General features: G+C 39.6%; 1 protein-coding gene across 2 annotated transcripts; it reads left to right on the forward strand.

Moving 5' to 3' along the window:
* The first annotated feature begins 86 nt into the window (after positions 1-86).
* On the forward strand, positions 87-17,925 carry ercc8 (excision repair cross-complementation group 8). Of its 2 annotated transcripts, XM_030737449.1 has the most exons (12): positions 87-450; positions 1,142-1,237; positions 2,919-3,020; positions 4,644-4,767; positions 5,981-6,062; positions 6,790-6,858; positions 6,948-7,014; positions 7,607-7,710; positions 8,403-8,527; positions 13,269-13,466; positions 16,458-16,547; positions 17,220-17,925. In XM_030737449.1, exons 1-12 carry the CDS (start codon positions 374-376, stop codon positions 17,283-17,285), a joined length of 1,200 nt encoding a protein of 399 aa, XP_030593309.1. In that variant the 5' UTR covers positions 87-373; the 3' UTR covers positions 17,286-17,925. The 2 variants fall into 2 exon arrangements, with proteins under 2 accessions (XP_030593309.1, XP_030593310.1); XM_030737450.1 differs by lacking the exons at positions 87-450; positions 1,142-1,237; positions 2,919-3,020; positions 4,644-4,767; positions 5,981-6,062 and adding an exon at positions 6,224-6,289.
* Positions 17,926-18,018: the final 93 nt, after the last annotated feature.

An 18,018-nucleotide genomic window follows, 5' to 3' on the forward strand; every position in this document is an offset into this window, starting at 1 on the left:
GGGTTGTGAACAGAATGAACAAACTATTTTGTGATTGGATGACTGTACCAGAGGAACCAATCATTGCGTCTGTAGTTGAATGGGTGACTGTCAAACATGGCGGCTCTCTGTCTTCAGTACTTGAGAGGCTACTTGAATTTCTTTGAAATATAAGCAATGAATGGTAAACAAAACATTACCATGTTTACCGTGAATGTTTAAATAGCGTACTTAGCTATTTCAGAGCTGCGGGTATAACTAGATGCTCTAATGGACGCGCCGAGACTTAGTTAAAAAATCACTACATTGTAGCGAAAATGTTAGCATTGAACTGTAGCGCGGTTTAAGTATTCGCTCATTCTTAAAACAGAAAGAACTTGTGTTTGTTGAAGCTATGTTGGGGTTTCTGACAGCCAGGCGGGCTGGTCTGGATGACCCTCTGAGACTGAGACGAGCGGAGTCAACGAGAAGGTAAACCTAAATTATACCTATACTATATGAACATTATGTACCACAATAGGCATTGTAGATAACACACAGCAGCAACATTGTAATATTACAAGCATAAACTGTAGTGTACACACTACTCTGAAATCTGTACTAAACTTACTATGTTTGAGAACTGCCAAAGACCCAAAAGTCATTTTAATAAAAGAAAGGAGCACTAATTCAAACTCTAAATCTGAGAACCTTATTGTGGCCAGTGCTAGTTAATTTCACTACCGAGGTGTGAGTTTTCCTGCGTACATTTTTGATTATCAGATGATCCTAAAAATTCCTAGGTCTAGACTCAAGAATAGAGGTGATCGAGCCTTTTCAGTCATTGCGCCAAGCCTCGGGAATGCTCTACCATTCCATAGTAGAACTGCTCGGACTGTTTCTACATTTAAGTCATTGCTCAAGACCCACTTCTTCTCACTGGCTTTCAATTCGAGCTGATCTTGACATCTTGTATCTATTAAGCTATTATATTTTGTTTGGATCTTTGTTTGTTTGTTGTTTTTCTTTTATGTATGGTCTTTTATTATTTGGTTGCCTGTGAAGCACTTTGGTCGACTCAGGTTGTTTAAATGTGCTATATAAATAAATTTGACATTGACATTGTCATTATGTTATCTGTGCAAATCCCTCAAGATACTCAGTGGTCTTTCTCTTTCCAAAGGGTCCTCAGCCTGCAGTTGAATCCCGACAGAGATGTGGATCGAATTCATGGAAATGGCATTAATACCATTGACATTGAAGCAATAGAGGGCAGATAGTAAGTCTAATTAAGCTTTGTTTTCTACGTCCATAAATCATTTTCTTAATCTCTTATCCACTTCTCCAGACAGAAAGCCCCCAGTTGGCTAGTGGATTCAAACCCAGACTGTGCCACCCTCCTGTACTACAGTTTCCTAAAATAATGCATTAATATTCCCCCTGGAATTGTAATTTTTGCAATATTGCAGTGATTGGGATATTGCATAAAACAACTAAACAGATGCAAAATAAACACTACAGGAAAAATTACATTTAAAAAAAATCAGATATTTCTATTGCTTTTTTAAATAAATAGTGTGCTCTCTTGACACAGACATAAATGCATTGATGATAGGTCTTTACAGCTGTAATAATCAGTTGCTGCACACACCAGATTGTGGTCTTTCGGGGGACAGAGCCTTCAGTGCTGCTGCTCACACTCTCTGGAACAGGCTTCCCTCTCAGGCCTGATTTAGACTTCTGCGTCAGATCTTTGCGGGGCCTACATATGTAACCAGAAACCTCTCTGAACCCTACATCATAACTTACAATGTAACCTGACATGCACCTCTCAAGAAATGTAACTACATGTCAGGTCGACTCAGCCCGCAAAGATTGTGATTAGCCTGTTCAACATGGTTGATTCCTCCTGTGCATTTCTGGCTACTTTTTCGTCACATTATCTAATTCTGAACATATCAGCGAGAGAATAACAATAATAATAATAACAATCATCAACAATCATCCCAATATAAGGCAAAATAATCATAGCATCAATATAAGGACTCACAAATGTCAGCAAATTCCTGGAGGACGGAATGAACAAAGAAATAGAAAAATTAGGTGACAAATATGTTTGTCTTCGAAAAAAAAAAACTGACCACACAATTTTATTTGTTTCTGTTGGCCGGCACTGCATGTAAAGCAACGGGACACGACCATGCAGTAATTAACTCCCACAATGCATCTCGCAAACGCATAAAAGCCAATGATGGCCACTTACATAAGTTACATAGTGCAGAAGTCTAAATCAGGCCTAAATTAGGTGTAAGATCTGCAATGTCCTGTCTCTGGACATTTTCAAAAAACTGTTGAAACACCACCTATTCACTGAGGCCTTTCACTTTTTTTTTAGTTACTGCACACAGCTATAGAAGTTTGGTACTGAGGCATTGTATATGCACACTGTATTTTTTAAATGCTGCAGAGTCACTGTCAGTGATTCAGTGGTAAAGGCCTTTTGCAGCTGCAAAAACACGGGAAATGCAAAACAACTAAATTTATAAATGTATTTACACAGTGTTTCAGGTAACTGGACTGGTCCACAGATTTTAGGGGCAGTTTTCTTCAATAAGAACAGGTGGCAAACAAGCATAACTCAGTTAAATTCCTAAGTAGATGAAAAGTAAAAATATGCAATAAATACATTTACATCACATTAAACACTCGTTTAAACCTTAGATGAAAGAACTGTTCACAGCATTGAAAGGTTCCTGCAGAGTGACTCGATTGTTCTGGAAACAAATGGATATTTGTAACAATTAGCCCCACTCTCTCACTCTCTGATAGTCAGTAGAGTAAGGAAGAAGAAAAGTGGATATAGAGGGTGAGCTTGATGATTGAATGTATGTGTATATATTGTATAAGATGTGTAAGACAAAGTAAAACAGCATTTCAGATGAACTTCTTCTGCTGTTTAGCATGCTGTCTGGAGGCGCAGACGGAGTAATCGCCATCTATGACCTGGAGAACTTCGGTGGGAAACCACAGTACACTTGCAAGGCTGTTTGCACAGTAGGAAGGTAAATGTTAGCCCATTTATTCCTTTCATCCACTAGAGGGTAGCATTCTATTGCAAGCTGGAAATACAGTATTGTCCCCAACTTCTTACAGGTTTGTGTTTTTGATATAATAATATACACACAGCCCAGAATCTAGAAATGCTTGGACAGTGGTGTCATTTTACAATTCTGGCTGTGTGTGCTGCCACAATAGATCACCTATTAACCATTGAGAAATTGCAGCCATTGTTTCATATGTTCTAATAATTTTAAGAGCTCAAATGGACGTGTATAAATTAGCATAAAATAGAGATTGCTTGCAGGTAATGACCGCATCAATATTGAAACCCATGGATGCCACCAAAGAATGGGTTTCCTTTTTGTGAAGTTTTGCCAGCTGTCTTCAGTTGTTTATGTTTTTTATACGTATAGTTTTGTCTTTAGCAAATAAAATGAATTCTCAGTTGGGCTGAGATCCGGAGATTGTCTTTGCTACTACAGAATACTCCTCTTCTTTACCTTCTTTCTCACAGTAATTTTGGGGGAACTGCACATCAGTACTGTGAAGTACCATCCACTTAACAATCATGCATTTAACTTAATCTGAGCTGGAATCATACCTCTGCGACACCCTTCAAGATTGCATCCATTTGCTTGTCTTTGTGCACATATCAATAAATACCAGGACCCAACGCTATTGGAAACCATGCATTCCCTTGTATCACACTGCAGAGGTTGTTCTATGCTTATGATTACAAGACCTACCAAGTGTTCGTCTTAGATGTTTTTCATCATTTTGGAACAGGTTAAGCTTAGTTTTATGGTCAGCTCCAAAGAATGATCTTCCAGATCTGGCCTGGCCTTTTTAGATGTGGTTTTGTTAAAGTTCAGTCTGGTCTTTCTTCAGGCTTATGAATTGCTTATCCCTTGTGGCAAACCCTCTCTGTTTGCTTTTGTGAAGTCTTTTCTGTATGCTGGAGTTTGATAATAATATGCTTACCTCACGTAGAGGTTTCTGCACTTTGCTGGTTGTTGCGAAGGGATATTTCTACCATGGGAAAGATCCTGTGATTATCCACCACTGCTGTCCTCTGTGGACATCCATGCCTTGTTATGCTGCAGATTTCACCATTGTGTTCTTTTATTCTGAGAATGTACCAAACATTTGATTTGACCGCTCCTGACGGTCCCACTGTCGTTTGTTCAATTCTTTTTTGTGTCACGGCCTGCTTCACTATCATTGAGCGACTGAGGGTTCACAGAATGAGCTTCCAAATGCAAATGTTAGACTTGGAGTCAACTTTCCATCTTTTACCTGCACCAATGGTTAAGAAATAAAGACAGCAATCCACAATATAGGTTTTGAGCAACTTGCTTAATTACATTTGAGCCTGTGTGTATAGAATTGTCTTCATCCTCTTCAATTTAAGGCTTAAAGTCTGCATTTCAGTTACATCTTGTTTTCTTGCAGTTCCATGGTGTTGGAGTTAGAGGCCAAAATTGGTGAAATTGTGAAATGTTCTCAGTTATTATAGAAAACACATCCTGCTGTATCTGGTTTTGTCAACCCTAAACCAAAATCCTGATAAGATTATGACATTTGCTGTCGCCCCATGTAACATCGTTGTGTTTTTTTGTTTTTAGGTCTAGCCGGTATGTACACAAATTTAGTGTAGAGACAGTCCAGTGGTATCCTTATGACACAGGGATGTTTGTGTCCAGTTCCTTTGACAAGACTATGAAAGTCTGGGACACGGAGACATTAAAGGTAAGGCCTTTAACTACTGTTAGGACCTGGTTCATAACCTACAAAACATAAGACTGACATCAAAGGTTAGAAAAACAAGGGCTTTAGAGCAGCCAGGAGAGCCAGATGAGGTCTTGGAAGTATAGGTGGCCTTTGCTAAGCCAATCTAGTTATGCCATTTATACACAGCTTCACAGGCGTGGACAGTTACTAGATAAACACATGCACCAGCTAAAGTCTCTTGCACTACCACTGCAAGACCAGTAGGGGTTGCACAGGGGCTTAATGCCTACCAAGTTTATTACGCCTTATGTTGAGTCTTTTTTTTTTAGGCACACCTGTACTGGGTGTGTGAAATGGTATGAGCAAAGTTGGAGATATTGAAAGTATTATATGCCACCCAACATAAACTCAGTTAATGCAGGGCTAAACCAACACATCTCTGGTGCAGTCTCAATAAGTACCGAGTGTTGTATTAAATCTTCATAAAGGCAGGATTTATTGCAGAGCTCACAGAGATTGTGTTTCATTTCATTATCTAATTCTAATTTATGGCTCCACCACACTTTTTTTCCTTCTTTGTTCTTTTCAATTTCTCTCCCCCTCTTTTTTTTTTTTCTTAAATTTTCTGCTTCATGCTTTCTACCTTTCTATGCCACATTGTCCCATATGGCAGGCCCTGAGCTGTGCTAGAGTTACACTGGCACCACAGTTACCTTAAAAGGTCAGGGAAGGGACAGAAAAGAACCCGCTAACCTTTCACTTGGTTTAACCTGTGTGCTTCTGTCTCCCACACAGACATGCACAGTTGGACCTATTAAATTACTAATTGCTGATGGCTATTTGTCCATTAGTGTGTATTTTGCATTATTGTGCGTGCATTTTTATACAAACAGAGCATCCTCTGTTTGTGTAGCCAGTGGTTAAGTCCACAGTGGTGCTGGCGCACACTTACAGATGCACAGAGAGGCTTTTTATGTTTGCTGAAGAATTTGCATTGTAACCGCCACTGGTGCTAGGGCGAGCTGCCTTATGAGTTCTGAGCTGCAGTGCCCTTTTATTCTTAGTTAATTCTGTGAGCTCCTTCGCTTTATGGACTGAATTTATAACACTGTTAAATATTAAGGCTGAGGCACACATAAACAAGCACACAGAGCTCTAAATATAGAGATCGCTCAGTTTTTTCCATAACCAACTTTTCTCTGTCTGTCCATCTCCCTTTTTGATTCTCCAGCCTGCTGAAGTGTTTGAGTTTGAGGGCAACGTCTACTGTCACCACCTGTCCCCCATCGCCAGGAAGCACAGCCTCATTGCAGGTGCGTGCATGACTGCAGTCACAGTTTTTGCTGATTTCAGTGATGCAGAATAAACCAGCTGGAGTAGCTGCTTGTCACTGTGTGCTCAGAAGCATTGAACAAAAATCTCAGTTGTCTGACTAAGCATGTATGTGGGGGGAGGGGGGGGGGGGGGGTTTGCAGAAGCAGGTTGGCAGAAGTCTTCTCATTTCACTGAGCTGGACCAACAGGTTCTCAGTGCCTGCTAAGTATGTGCTCTTAAACATGCACTCATATGTTCCCGCTCCTTTACACAACCAGGCCCTTTGACACACCTGTTTCTACTTCAGAGACAATCACAGCCTCGATCTGTGTTATTTTTTTGGATTATTAACAATACCTTCCTTCTCAGAGGCTTCACTGCAAGTTGTGAATAACCTTCTACGTGTCTTCTGTTTTATCTAGAAGGGCAATTCTAAGGGAATCTGTTCCTAAACAGTGACATTTCGCGCATAATTTCTTTAACTTAAATCTTCTTTTATTCGTTAATCTTCACCAGCAACCTTTCCTCCTCCCGTGTGTTCATGCCATGTGACTAAGCTCATATCTGAAGGTTGTATCAGAGTTTTCATATTTACAGTATCACACTGTTTCTGTTAGAACCTAGACTTCCTGTTTTTATCCTTCTAACACACCTTTAGCATATTGATAATGATAATTGGGGACATCATCATACTTATAATTGTCCTCTATGTCTCTGTGTTTTCAGTGGGCACCACAAATCCTAAAATCCAACTGTGTGACCTCAAGTCTGGTTCACGGATTCATATTCTTCAGGGTTAGTGGATTGCCATACTTTTTAAATTTGTTCTCTCAGTTGCCTTTATCCACCCACACCTGAAAACAATCATTTATTTGCCATTGCAGGCCACAGAGCAGAGGTCCTGTGTGTGCGGTGGTCACCCAGATATGAGCATATCTTAGCCACCGCCAGGTAAGCTCTCTTCTGCCACCATTCTTGGCTACCCTAGTTTGCCCTCAGAGCCACATCAAAGTAAAGTGCCAGATACAGGACAATCCCCTCTATGTAATTTCCCAGCAGTTCTTGTCATCTCACTTCCCAGCCATCTGGCCACATTGCAACCCTGCATCAAGGATAATGGCACCAGAACACTACTAGATAGCGCTCTGGCACTCTAGTAGTCCTGCCAGTTTAGCATATGGTAGATACAGTCCCCACCTGTTTTATGCCACATTAGACCTGCTAATTAACCTGCTGGGATCACTGTGCTTCTGTCCCCAAAGACTGTAAGTGATTTTGAAAACAGCTGGCACCGAGACGAACACAGAAACGTGTATGATATTCTAATATAGAGTAGCATTTCAATTCCCTGCGGAAAACTGACCTTTAAAAACAAACACTAGGGTACACAAACAGGCGCATATGAAATGCATCAGCCTGAACTTGTATCCTGTTAATGGAATAATTAAGCACAAATCTTATTTTTTGATGAGTACCTATCCTAATTGGTAAACCAGGAGCAAGTAAACAAACAAGTAATTTCCCTATTTTTTCCCCTCTTAAGTGCAGACAGCAAGGTAAAAGTATGGGATGTACGTCGTTCTTCAGGTAGTCTCTTCACTCTGGACCAGCACAATGGAGACAAGTCGAAAGCCTCCTCTGAGGCAGGTATTGTTGCTGTTGTTCTTTTCCATCATTTTGCTTCTCATGTTTCCTGACGTTAAGGAGATCTTAATTTTAAAGATCTAAAAAGTTAAAAACTATAGCAGTCATTTTTTTTTTCTTCAGGCACCATCAGTCCACTGTCCAAGATGTCCTTTTAGACACCCCACAGTATTTATTCTATAGAGGTGCTGTATATACAGTCTACATGCAGCAGATAAATGGGATTTTGTCCCCCAAATATTTTAAAGTGCAACAAAAGAATTTTGGGTGCAAACAGTACCACAGAGCCTCAAAATGAACCCTTCTGATAGCTGATGCTTTAAATTGTAAATTTCAAAGTTATATAATCCACAACAGCTTTGTTTTCCCCTCAGCTGTGATGTCTAATGACTTCCAAGTTATTCAGGGTAGTACTGAGTTTGGCTCCCTGGAGAAAAGGTCAACATTGTGCATAAAGGGTGTTTTTCCTGTTTGAGGGACTTTTGTGTTCAAACCAGTGGGGTCAGAAGCCTAGAGAAAACCTGGTTACAAATAAACCAGTTTATCTGGGAGTCAAGTGGTTTTGACAGAAACTAAAGGCTTATCATTGAGGGATTGGTATGAGATCTCACTGTGTACAAAAATATTTTGTGTGAAACTTTAAAGGCTTTAGATAACAAATACACTGCTACCATTGCTTACCTGTCTTTAACTAGTAAACACAGCCCATAATGGCCGAGTGAATGGCTTGTGCTTCACTGGTGATGGCCTCTACCTCCTCACTACTGGAACTGATGACCGTATGAGACTATGGAACAGTGCCACTGGGGAGAACACACTGGTAAGGTGTGTGAAGGCTTTGTCCTCACAGCCCCCCTAAATAAACACTTTCAGTTATGTTATTATAAACCTGTTTCATTTGTTTTTTTTTTTTGTTGAACAGATGCTCAATCATAAGCTGGTCAGGACTATATCCTGTATATATCCTGCTAATAAGATGTTCCATCCATTTCCTTAAGGGCATATCCAGTTTAGGGTCACAGAGGGGCCTGTAGCCTGTCCCAGCTTAGGTAGTGAGACATTGTGCACATCCAGACCAATTTAGCATGTCTTTAGACTGTGGAAGAAAGCCGGAGTACCTGTAGAGAACCCACGAAGAACACATAAAGGCTCTAGCTGGTCGATTTAAACCCTGATCCTTCAGATTCTTGCTCACAGTATTAGTTACTGCGCCACCGTCCTGCTCTACAATTATTTCTTGACATTGATATCAACTGTACTGCTGGCGTTATAGCTAAACTTGATAGAACTGATGCAATGCTCAGTTTTTTTATATTTTAGCTAGAAATGGCTGCACACAAGGAGGAAATCAGTGATCTAAGACTACAAACAGCATATCTACTGGTTGGGTACTGATTATCTGATTTGAATTTAACATAAAGATATTGATAATATTGATAAATATAGGTGTGAGAATTGAGGAAATCATTATTGTAGACTATTACAACTGTTCTTGCTTCTCGGCCAGTCGTAGTTACTCTATTCAAAAAGCCAGAAAGGAATAAACAGAATTTTCAAACTGGGATCCTGGAAGCATGCGTGTAAATTAGGTCACTGTGGTGCTTTTTCCTCTGTGTTTCTTTAAGACTATCAACTACCTGACAAAAATGCAGCTGCACGAGATTTAACTAGAACAGATGTTTGGATGTTGTCACAGTCAATGTTAGACTCAGTTTTATTGGAATTCTAATTTAGAGATGCTTTATTGGCTAAAGTATCAAAATATAATTTAGTGAAGTGCAGACATTAAGTGAATGACTTTCTTGTCATTCACCATTTCAGTACAGCTGAACATTACAGTCAAATTAAGCATTTTCTTTTTTTGGCCACAGCGACTTTTTATTTTGCAGTAGAGGAGAGACAGGAAATGGGGGAAAGATATGGGGGAAGACACACAGGAAAATTGGCAATGGGCTGGGACTCAAACCTGCGCCGCCCACACTGCAACGCGGCATATGTATGTGGTCAACGGCTTTAACCACTAAGTCATTTTTTGTATATAAGCTTCCATAACTTTAATATTGTTTCATAAAGTGCTTCTGATAAAATAATTTATTAAATGAATCCACTTTTTTTGTTCTATTTTTACCCAAAATAATTATCTACTCAGGAATGAAGTTGTGGTATCAAATTGTAAACGGGTAAAACAGGAATCAATGTAACCAACTGGTTACCAACAATCAGAACATGTTAACATATATAAAGACCTGGTTTATGTATTAGGGCTTGTGGCCTCAAGGATTGAATATTTGACTTTTAATTTTGGCCGTGCCCAGAGCTAAGAGACAATAAGAAATCAGAGCAGATCACCGAATAGCAAAAAGGGGTGTTTTTAGTCTAGACTGGGCTAAGAGGATACCAGAAACTTGGGTACTTACAAAAAAGTGTGTTTGCATACAAAACAACACACCACTGAAGCAGGTTTACCATAAAGCTGTGGGAAACCATGCCCTTTCCCTGCTGCATTTACCACTGAAGACATTTTTCCATCAGTGGGCTGCAGCAAAACCAAGACTCCAAGTTACCCAAAGGGTAGATGATCGGGCTGCAACTAAAGATTATTTTGGTAGTCAACTATGTCTGCCTGCCCACCGGTGAATATTACCTTGTCTTTTCTCACAATTAAAATAATGACCCATAAAAATACGAGTTTGAAACTTATCCAATGTATTTTTAACTTTACTGTGACCATCCCAATAAATATCAAATAAAGAATGTGCAAATAAGTAAATAAAAACTAAATTCAAATTAAATAAAAAAGATTTTTCCATCCAAAACAACTGAGAAGTTTACAGAACGGACACTAATATTAATGCGAGAAAAGAAATAGGAAACAATGTAGCTGCTCCTCTTGTCCTTCACTCATTAGCTAACATAACTGAAATGGTGCCACTTAGTAAACATCTTCCATGAGCCCTTGTTTCCAACATGTAAACTAACAGAAACATTACTGTACAAACATTAACGTGACAAACTAAGTCCATTGTTGTTTCGGAAAAGTGACGATTTTAGACGGAGATGTTCCAGAAACAATCTCCGTTTACACGGAAACACAAAACGCTGAAAAAGGTGCACTTCCAGGCCACAAGTTGGCGGTGTGGATATAGGCGCCGCAACCATAGTACAGACCAGTATCTCCTCTTTGACTCCCACCACCCTCTGGAACACAAACTTGGGGTGATCAGGACCCTACAACACCGTGCGGAAAGTGTTCCCTCTAAGGCAGAAGGGAAGCATAAGGAACACACACACATTGAGAAAGCCCTCAAAACATGCGGTTACCCCAACTGGGCCTTCATCAAATCAGCTAAGATGCACAGGAATGAAGGCCAAACACAAACTACAGAGAATATGAAGGACAAGAGGAACAACATTGTCATCCCGTATGTGTCAGGCTTGTCAGAGAAACTCAGAAGAATTTTCTCCAAGCATGACATCTCAGTATACTTCAAACCAAGTCACACCCTAAGACAAAAACTGGTTCATCCCAAGAACAAACCCACCAAACACAAGATCAGCGATGTAGTGTATGCTGTTCAGTGCAGTGAAGAGTGCTCGGACCTCTACATTGGTGAAACCAAACAGCCTCTTCACAAACGAATGGCACAACATAGAAGAGCCACCTCGACAGGACAAGATTCAGCAGTACATCTGCATCTGAAGGAAAAAGGGCACTCTTTTGAGGATGCCAATGTTCACATTTTGGACAGGGAAAACAGATGGTTTGAAAGAGGAGTGAAAGAAGCCATCTATGTCCACTGTGAACAACCATCATTGAACAGAGGAGGTGGATTACGTCACCAACTTTCCCCCGCTTACAGTGCTGTCCTGAGCTCCCTTCCCAGACGTCTCAACCCCCATTCACACCTTTGTTCCAGTGACCTCAATAGGCCACAGGAAACAATGGAGCGGAGTCCTAAATTGGTTTCAACTGAAACCACTGATTAAATATGACCCACGCCCCCTTCACACCTGGGCACATGTGTTCACGCACATGATCAATAGAGGGTCATAACCACCTCCAGGGGACTACGCCCACAGGGGTTTAAATACCTGGGTCTCTCCACCATTTGGTTGAGAACTGAAGAAGCCTTTCGGATGAGAGGTGAAACGTCTTCAAGAAACAAAAAGAAGTCCAGTCGCCTTTTTCAAGCTCCAGAGACTACTATGACCTGGATGACTGAGAATCTACACAGACATACAACCATAGTACACATGTGCAAGTGCCCCCGTTTCCAAAATCAGCGTTTTCGTCCGTTTACACGGAAACTGAGGCCAGAGCGTTTCAGTATCGTTTTCACTCCATTCTCGTGTAAACGGGAGGCCGAAACGCATCAAAATGTAACCATTTTAATTTTGAAACTGTGTCATGTAAACCGGGGTGCCGGCGTTTTAAACGCTCAGCACTGCAGTGACGCTGCCATGGAAGGAAAGCTCTGCTTTGCACAGTCTGCATTCGACTTTATTTTTGTTTTCTGTGAAATGCTCCCACAACTTTGACAGTCTGTCTCCATTTTCTTTCATTTTCTCCACCCTCCTCTGTTCCATCGTTATGTTGTTCTCTTACGTTCTTTTTCATTAGTATTGTTATCGGCAGACAATGGAGGCAATTCTGCTCCCATGTCTTCCTGTAGTGTGTTGCATTTACAATATCGCCTGATAGGTGGAAGAAAATGGATGGATGGCTTTTAGAATATGACTCGTTTTTGTAGTCCACATCATCGATTATGTCGCTGCAGCCCTAGATCTTATCTGATAAGCAAACCTCAGACTGGGGTTGTGATGATGATGATGTGGGAATTTGGGGTGCACATTGGTGAACCGTGAAAACACACAACCTCATCCAACACATACACAGGAAAAAGTTATTCTATGCCTTCAAGGTGACATACCTGCCCTACTTAAAGTTTTATTTGTCTTCATTTCAGAAACTCTGCAGAGTCCTGGAAAATAGTAATATTTTATTTAGCAACTTTTGCAAAAAAAAAAAAGGATATGAAATGCTTAACAAAGTCATATAGGAAAAGGCAAAGCTTGAGATCTAAACAGTATAAAATTATTAAAATAAATTAAAGCAAATACCATCAGTTATAAAAGCCATATGATAAAAGTGAGTTTTACACTGATAAAATAAAGTGCTCAAAATCATTCAACAACACACATTAAAAAAGTGAAACAGAAAAGTCAGCGGTCAAAGCCTTTAAAGGTGTTGTGGGTTTTATAAGTGTTGTTTTATGTCCGCTGTTCAATTTTCAGGCCTTTAAATATTGGTTTCTTGTGCTGTTCTTCTGGTGAAAGAGATAAAACCACAAACCTTAATCAAACCTTTAAATTGTCTTATTTTCATTTTTAAGAAATAATTATCATTAAAAGTATTAAATACAGGTGCAGAAAATTTGTAGTCTTGCTGGATTTTTAGCAACATCTTGGCATTAGATGAAAATAGCTTCATGCGGTTTATGTTTTGACTTTTTGTTCAGACCCCATCTGAGCCTTGTGCCCCTTCACTTGTTATCCCTCAGGTAAATTATGGGAAGGTCTGCAACGAGAGTCGGAAAAGACTACAGTTCACGGTGTCACGTGGCTGCAGCCCAGAGTTTGTGTTCGTGCCATGCGGCAGCTCCATTGCAGTGTACACCCTTCACACAGGAGAACTGGTCACCATGCTCAGGGGTCACTATAACAATGTCGACTGCTGCGAGTTCCACCCAGACTATCAGGTGAGTGCTGGCTCTGTCCAAATTGCTGCCTAACTGTCAAGCCCCCCCCCCCCCCCCCCCCCCATGCTTACAGGAACAGTATCAGAGTCTCTGTTCCTCATCTTTTTTTTTATCTAAACCGTTCTACAGTAGTACCTGTTAGTAATTTGCAGTCGTCATGGTAGTCTCAAATGAGTCACTTCCCCTGATAGATAACAGGGTAAAGTCAACACTTGCTTCCATAAATACAAATGCAAATTTTGTGCAATTCACTTTTATACTCTCAGCCTTGGATGCTTACCGTGTGTGAAAAGTAACACAATCTCCTTTATCTCTGCGTTATCAGACGCAGGAGCACAGACAACGACGCCTGTCACAGTTTTGTTTCGCTGTTGTCTTTCATGTAAAACACTCGTTTGCTTGCGTTTGGTGACACAGTTGAACACTGGAATTGGAAGAAGCTAGTTTGACGTGACATTTGTGCTTTATCTTAACCATCTTATCCAAGTTCTTGACCCTTCAGTCATCAGTGCTATCAGATATGTTGCAAAAGCTTCTTCTTTCATTTGTGACACAAAGACTCACCTGATCGAGGCAGTTAATGAATAAATAGTTTAATGCTAAAATCTCTGTGTTTTTGGATAGATGTACTAACACGCAGGCAACAACAAGTGGTTGAGTATTACTTCTCAGGTGTCACAGGTTAAAAATGTGATAAAATCATGGACTGTACACAAAAGATAAATCTAGATTTTGTATCTGAAAAGTGAAGCCTTGAATTGGCATTGTTTGCAAAGGCCAATAGGAAGTGACTCCTCTGATTTCCAGAAGAAGTCCTTGAGAAAATGACGATAATCCTTTCTTGATTTACATCTAAAGTGGGTTAAAGGAGGGTACGCTTTAGGGTAGGCCTACCTTGCAACTGATGAGTCGCTGTTGGTTTCATAGCTAAATTCACACTCCCGCTCAAGTCAAAATGTGACTTCATAAACCAGTGGATGATGTCACGGTGGCTATTGTCATCTTTTCTGTACACTGTGTCTAAAAATAAATGGGTATATATTAGAAGAAATGTATAACTTAGTCAAATTAATACAAATGCTGAATGTTATCATGTGTCAAAATCCCTGGATGTCTAGCTTATTGATGTATATACTCACCAGTGACGGTCAGAGAACAATGGCCAGACTGCTGACACGAAGACTGCAGTAAGTCAAATAACCACTTGTTACAACCAAGGTGTGCAGAACAGCATATCTGAACATGCAGAACTCATCAAACCTTGAAGAAGATGGGCTGCAGAAGACCACACCGGGGTGGTCTGCAGAAGACCACACCGGGGTGGTCTTCTGCAGCAGGAAACTGGTGCTACAGTTCACACAGACTGACCAAACGTGCACAACAGAAGATTGGAAAAATGTTGCCTGGTCAGATAAGTCTTCTGTTGCGACATTCTCTTTAACAACATGAAAGTGATGATTCATTCTGACTTGTATCAACAGTTCAGGCTAGTGTTGGTGTAACGGTGTGGGGGATATATTCTGGGCACACTTGGGGCTTCTTAGGATCAGTTAAGCATCATTTAAGCACCACAACCTGCCTGAGTACTGCTGCTGATCATGACCATCCCTTTCTAACCACAGTGAAGTCAGAAATCCTGCTTCCAGCAGGATAACACACCATGTCGCAAAGCTTTTAGAACATGACCATGAGTTTGCAGTACTCAAATGGGCTCCACAATCATCAGATCTCAATACAACAATCTGCAGGAACTGTGTGATACTATCATATAAATATGGACAAAAATATCTGAGGAATGTTTCCAGCACTTTCTTGAATCTGTTCCACAAAGAGTTACGGCAGCTATGAAGGTAAAAGGTGAGCCGGTGAGTGTATATAGCTTGCAAGTTTAATATTAAAATGTAGAAAGTGTGACATACATTTATGACCCTTTGCAGGGTTAAGCACACTGAAAAACACAGAATCAGGCTCATGGTTGTGTTTTTAGAATGACTTGATATTTCCCTGCCTATGCTTTATGATTCCACTATCTATATATTAATCTTTATTAGATAATCACTGATCGAAAGACTGTTTTTCATATAGATCATATTGATTTTATTTCAAGAGTAATATTGTAGCCAAACAAATATTTGCTTTTATTCGAACTGTTTGTTTAAACCAGTTGCATTTTACAAGTTTGTTTAGTGGTATTTTAGTAGTATTTCTACACAAGTGTCCTTTAATAAACTTGGATCGTAGTTGTGTTTATTTGAGCAGACTTTTGTGCTGAGAAACACCCTATTAGGTATCATCACTTTTAAAAAGCACCTTAAGCAGTTCATTAAAAGTTCCCAGACATGTTCGCACTTTCACTAATTTTTATTTTTATTTTATTTTATTTTTTTCTTTTTTCTCCTTTATTTCTTTTTCCATTTGTATATTGTTTTAATGTTTGTCAATGTGTTGTCTTTTACTACTATTGTATATTCATGATGTTTTCTGTTGTTTGTCCTTCTGCCTAGGGACTACAGATGCAAATTAGCAAATATGCTATAATCTGGCTCATTTACAATCTGTACTAAGTATTGATTGTTTTATTAATGTGCATTGTCCCAAATAAATAAAAATAAAAAAAATCACAAATGCAGAGGGGTGCCTAACCCATGCACTCCTTATTAGGTACTTAGAGCATCCGGTAACATTGATTTTCTGTGTGTGACAGACAAGAATGAAGTTTGGCAGCTTGTCACTCTGAAGAGTCCCAGGAAGGGACACCTTGTTCGAAACGTGTGTTTTACTTTGTGTTTCCTGTGTGATATGATGTCCCACAGCCAGTTTCCATGAAGCTGTCTTCCATCACATGTCACGGGCAGTTTTTAGTGTATTATTTACTTAACTCTTAGCACCAGTTATGTTTGTTAACACTGGTTATGTCATTGGAGGTACTGTGAGGTTTCCTGAGGAGATTAATATGTTAAGCATTGCTCATGTTGTTTGTCCTGTGTATAGGAGGTGTACAGTGGAGGTAAAGACTGTAACATTCTGGCGTGGGTTCCTGTCCTTCGTGCCTCAGATGTGGAGGAAGACTCAAACCATGAAGTAGGTAAAAGGGCATAACAACAGGAAACAATACTGGATAAAAGAGTGACGTGAAACTGGGAATCCAAATACTACGGAAGTAAAATTTAGTGTTAGGTTTCTCAAAATTTTGACAAAATTTCAGTAAATTGAAATTTTGAGATAACCCAAAATATCGACTGGCAATTTTTTTTGAATGGTGGAAGCAGATTTCCATAAAATACTCATGTAGATATAACAGATTTCATCCTGATCTGTGATTTTTAAAAAAAAAATTTTTATTATCATTAAGGAGTGTGTTTTGCACAGCAAGACCCACAATATTGCATCGTGCCCAGTATAAACAAAAGTAATGATTATGGTGTGCAAACCCTGTTTTAAACCAATCGTTAAAGTGTATGCTATAAACTACCGTCCTCTGAACTTTCTGGACTTATCTGCTGTTGTGCAGAAACGAGATCATAGATAAGCATGTGTCATCTGAAGAATTCAACTCATGAAACCTCAGCATTATCGTAATGTTAGCAAAAAATGTTTACATAGTTGTCTGTCAGATTTGACAGGGACAGCAGGCACTTGATTTTTTCCTTATTTATCATAGATGTGACTTGTGTGCATATGCAGAATGTGCTTTTCACAGAAATCAGTCGTCTTCATTCTGTAAACTGAGTTGAATATCTTGGTTTCTCACAGGTTGCTGCTGGCCAGTCTTCAGTGAACCCTGCCTTTCAGGATGCGTGGAGCAGTGATGAAGACTGATGTTAGATTTTGTTTTGAATGTGCTGGCAAACTTTGGTGTCTGAGTTTGATGTTAAGTTCCGATTATTCACAGTTACATTTGCTTTTTATTTTTACCGATGTAGACAAAAGCCTTAAAACTTAAATGTGTTAATAATGGTCTGAGTTTGTAAATCTGCACAATGTTACAAATAATGTGTGTTTTTGTACATCTGAGAATTCATTGTCACCATCTCTTTTTTATTTAAAGATGTAAATCCAGAATGGTCCTTATTTATTATTTTTCAATAAGTCATTTGAAGTCTTGGCCAACATCTGCTATTGTTTGTTGAAGTAAGTTCATTAAGTCCTACTATCCTTACTATCATTACAACACCTACACACCTGTCACAGTGCCTGTCATTGTAATGAAAACGGAAGCATTTACACAAAGATTTTTTTTCACCATTTAAACAGGTTTCAGTCTACACCTGATTTGAGAAAACCATGCCTATAATCCTCACATGGGTGTGTCCAGCAGGCATTCAGAAAAACTGATTGTCATTCCTAAAAAATTTGCATTTGTTGTACTGTCAGTCTGTACCGATTGTGAAACCTTTTTCAGACACACCCCCACACCCCAAACACTTTTTTTTTATTGCTTTTGTTGCAATATAAAGATCTGAGAAATTTCTGTCATAAACGTTAGGAATAATTGTCTGTCTATCGTATTAAAATCAGTGAGAATATCACCTCAGAGCGTTCACCCTCCTCT

The sequence above is a fragment of the Archocentrus centrarchus genome, chromosome 9 (assembly GCF_007364275.1).
Source record: "Archocentrus centrarchus isolate MPI-CPG fArcCen1 chromosome 9, fArcCen1, whole genome shotgun sequence".
Lineage (NCBI taxonomy): Eukaryota > Metazoa > Chordata > Actinopteri > Cichliformes > Cichlidae > Archocentrus > Archocentrus centrarchus.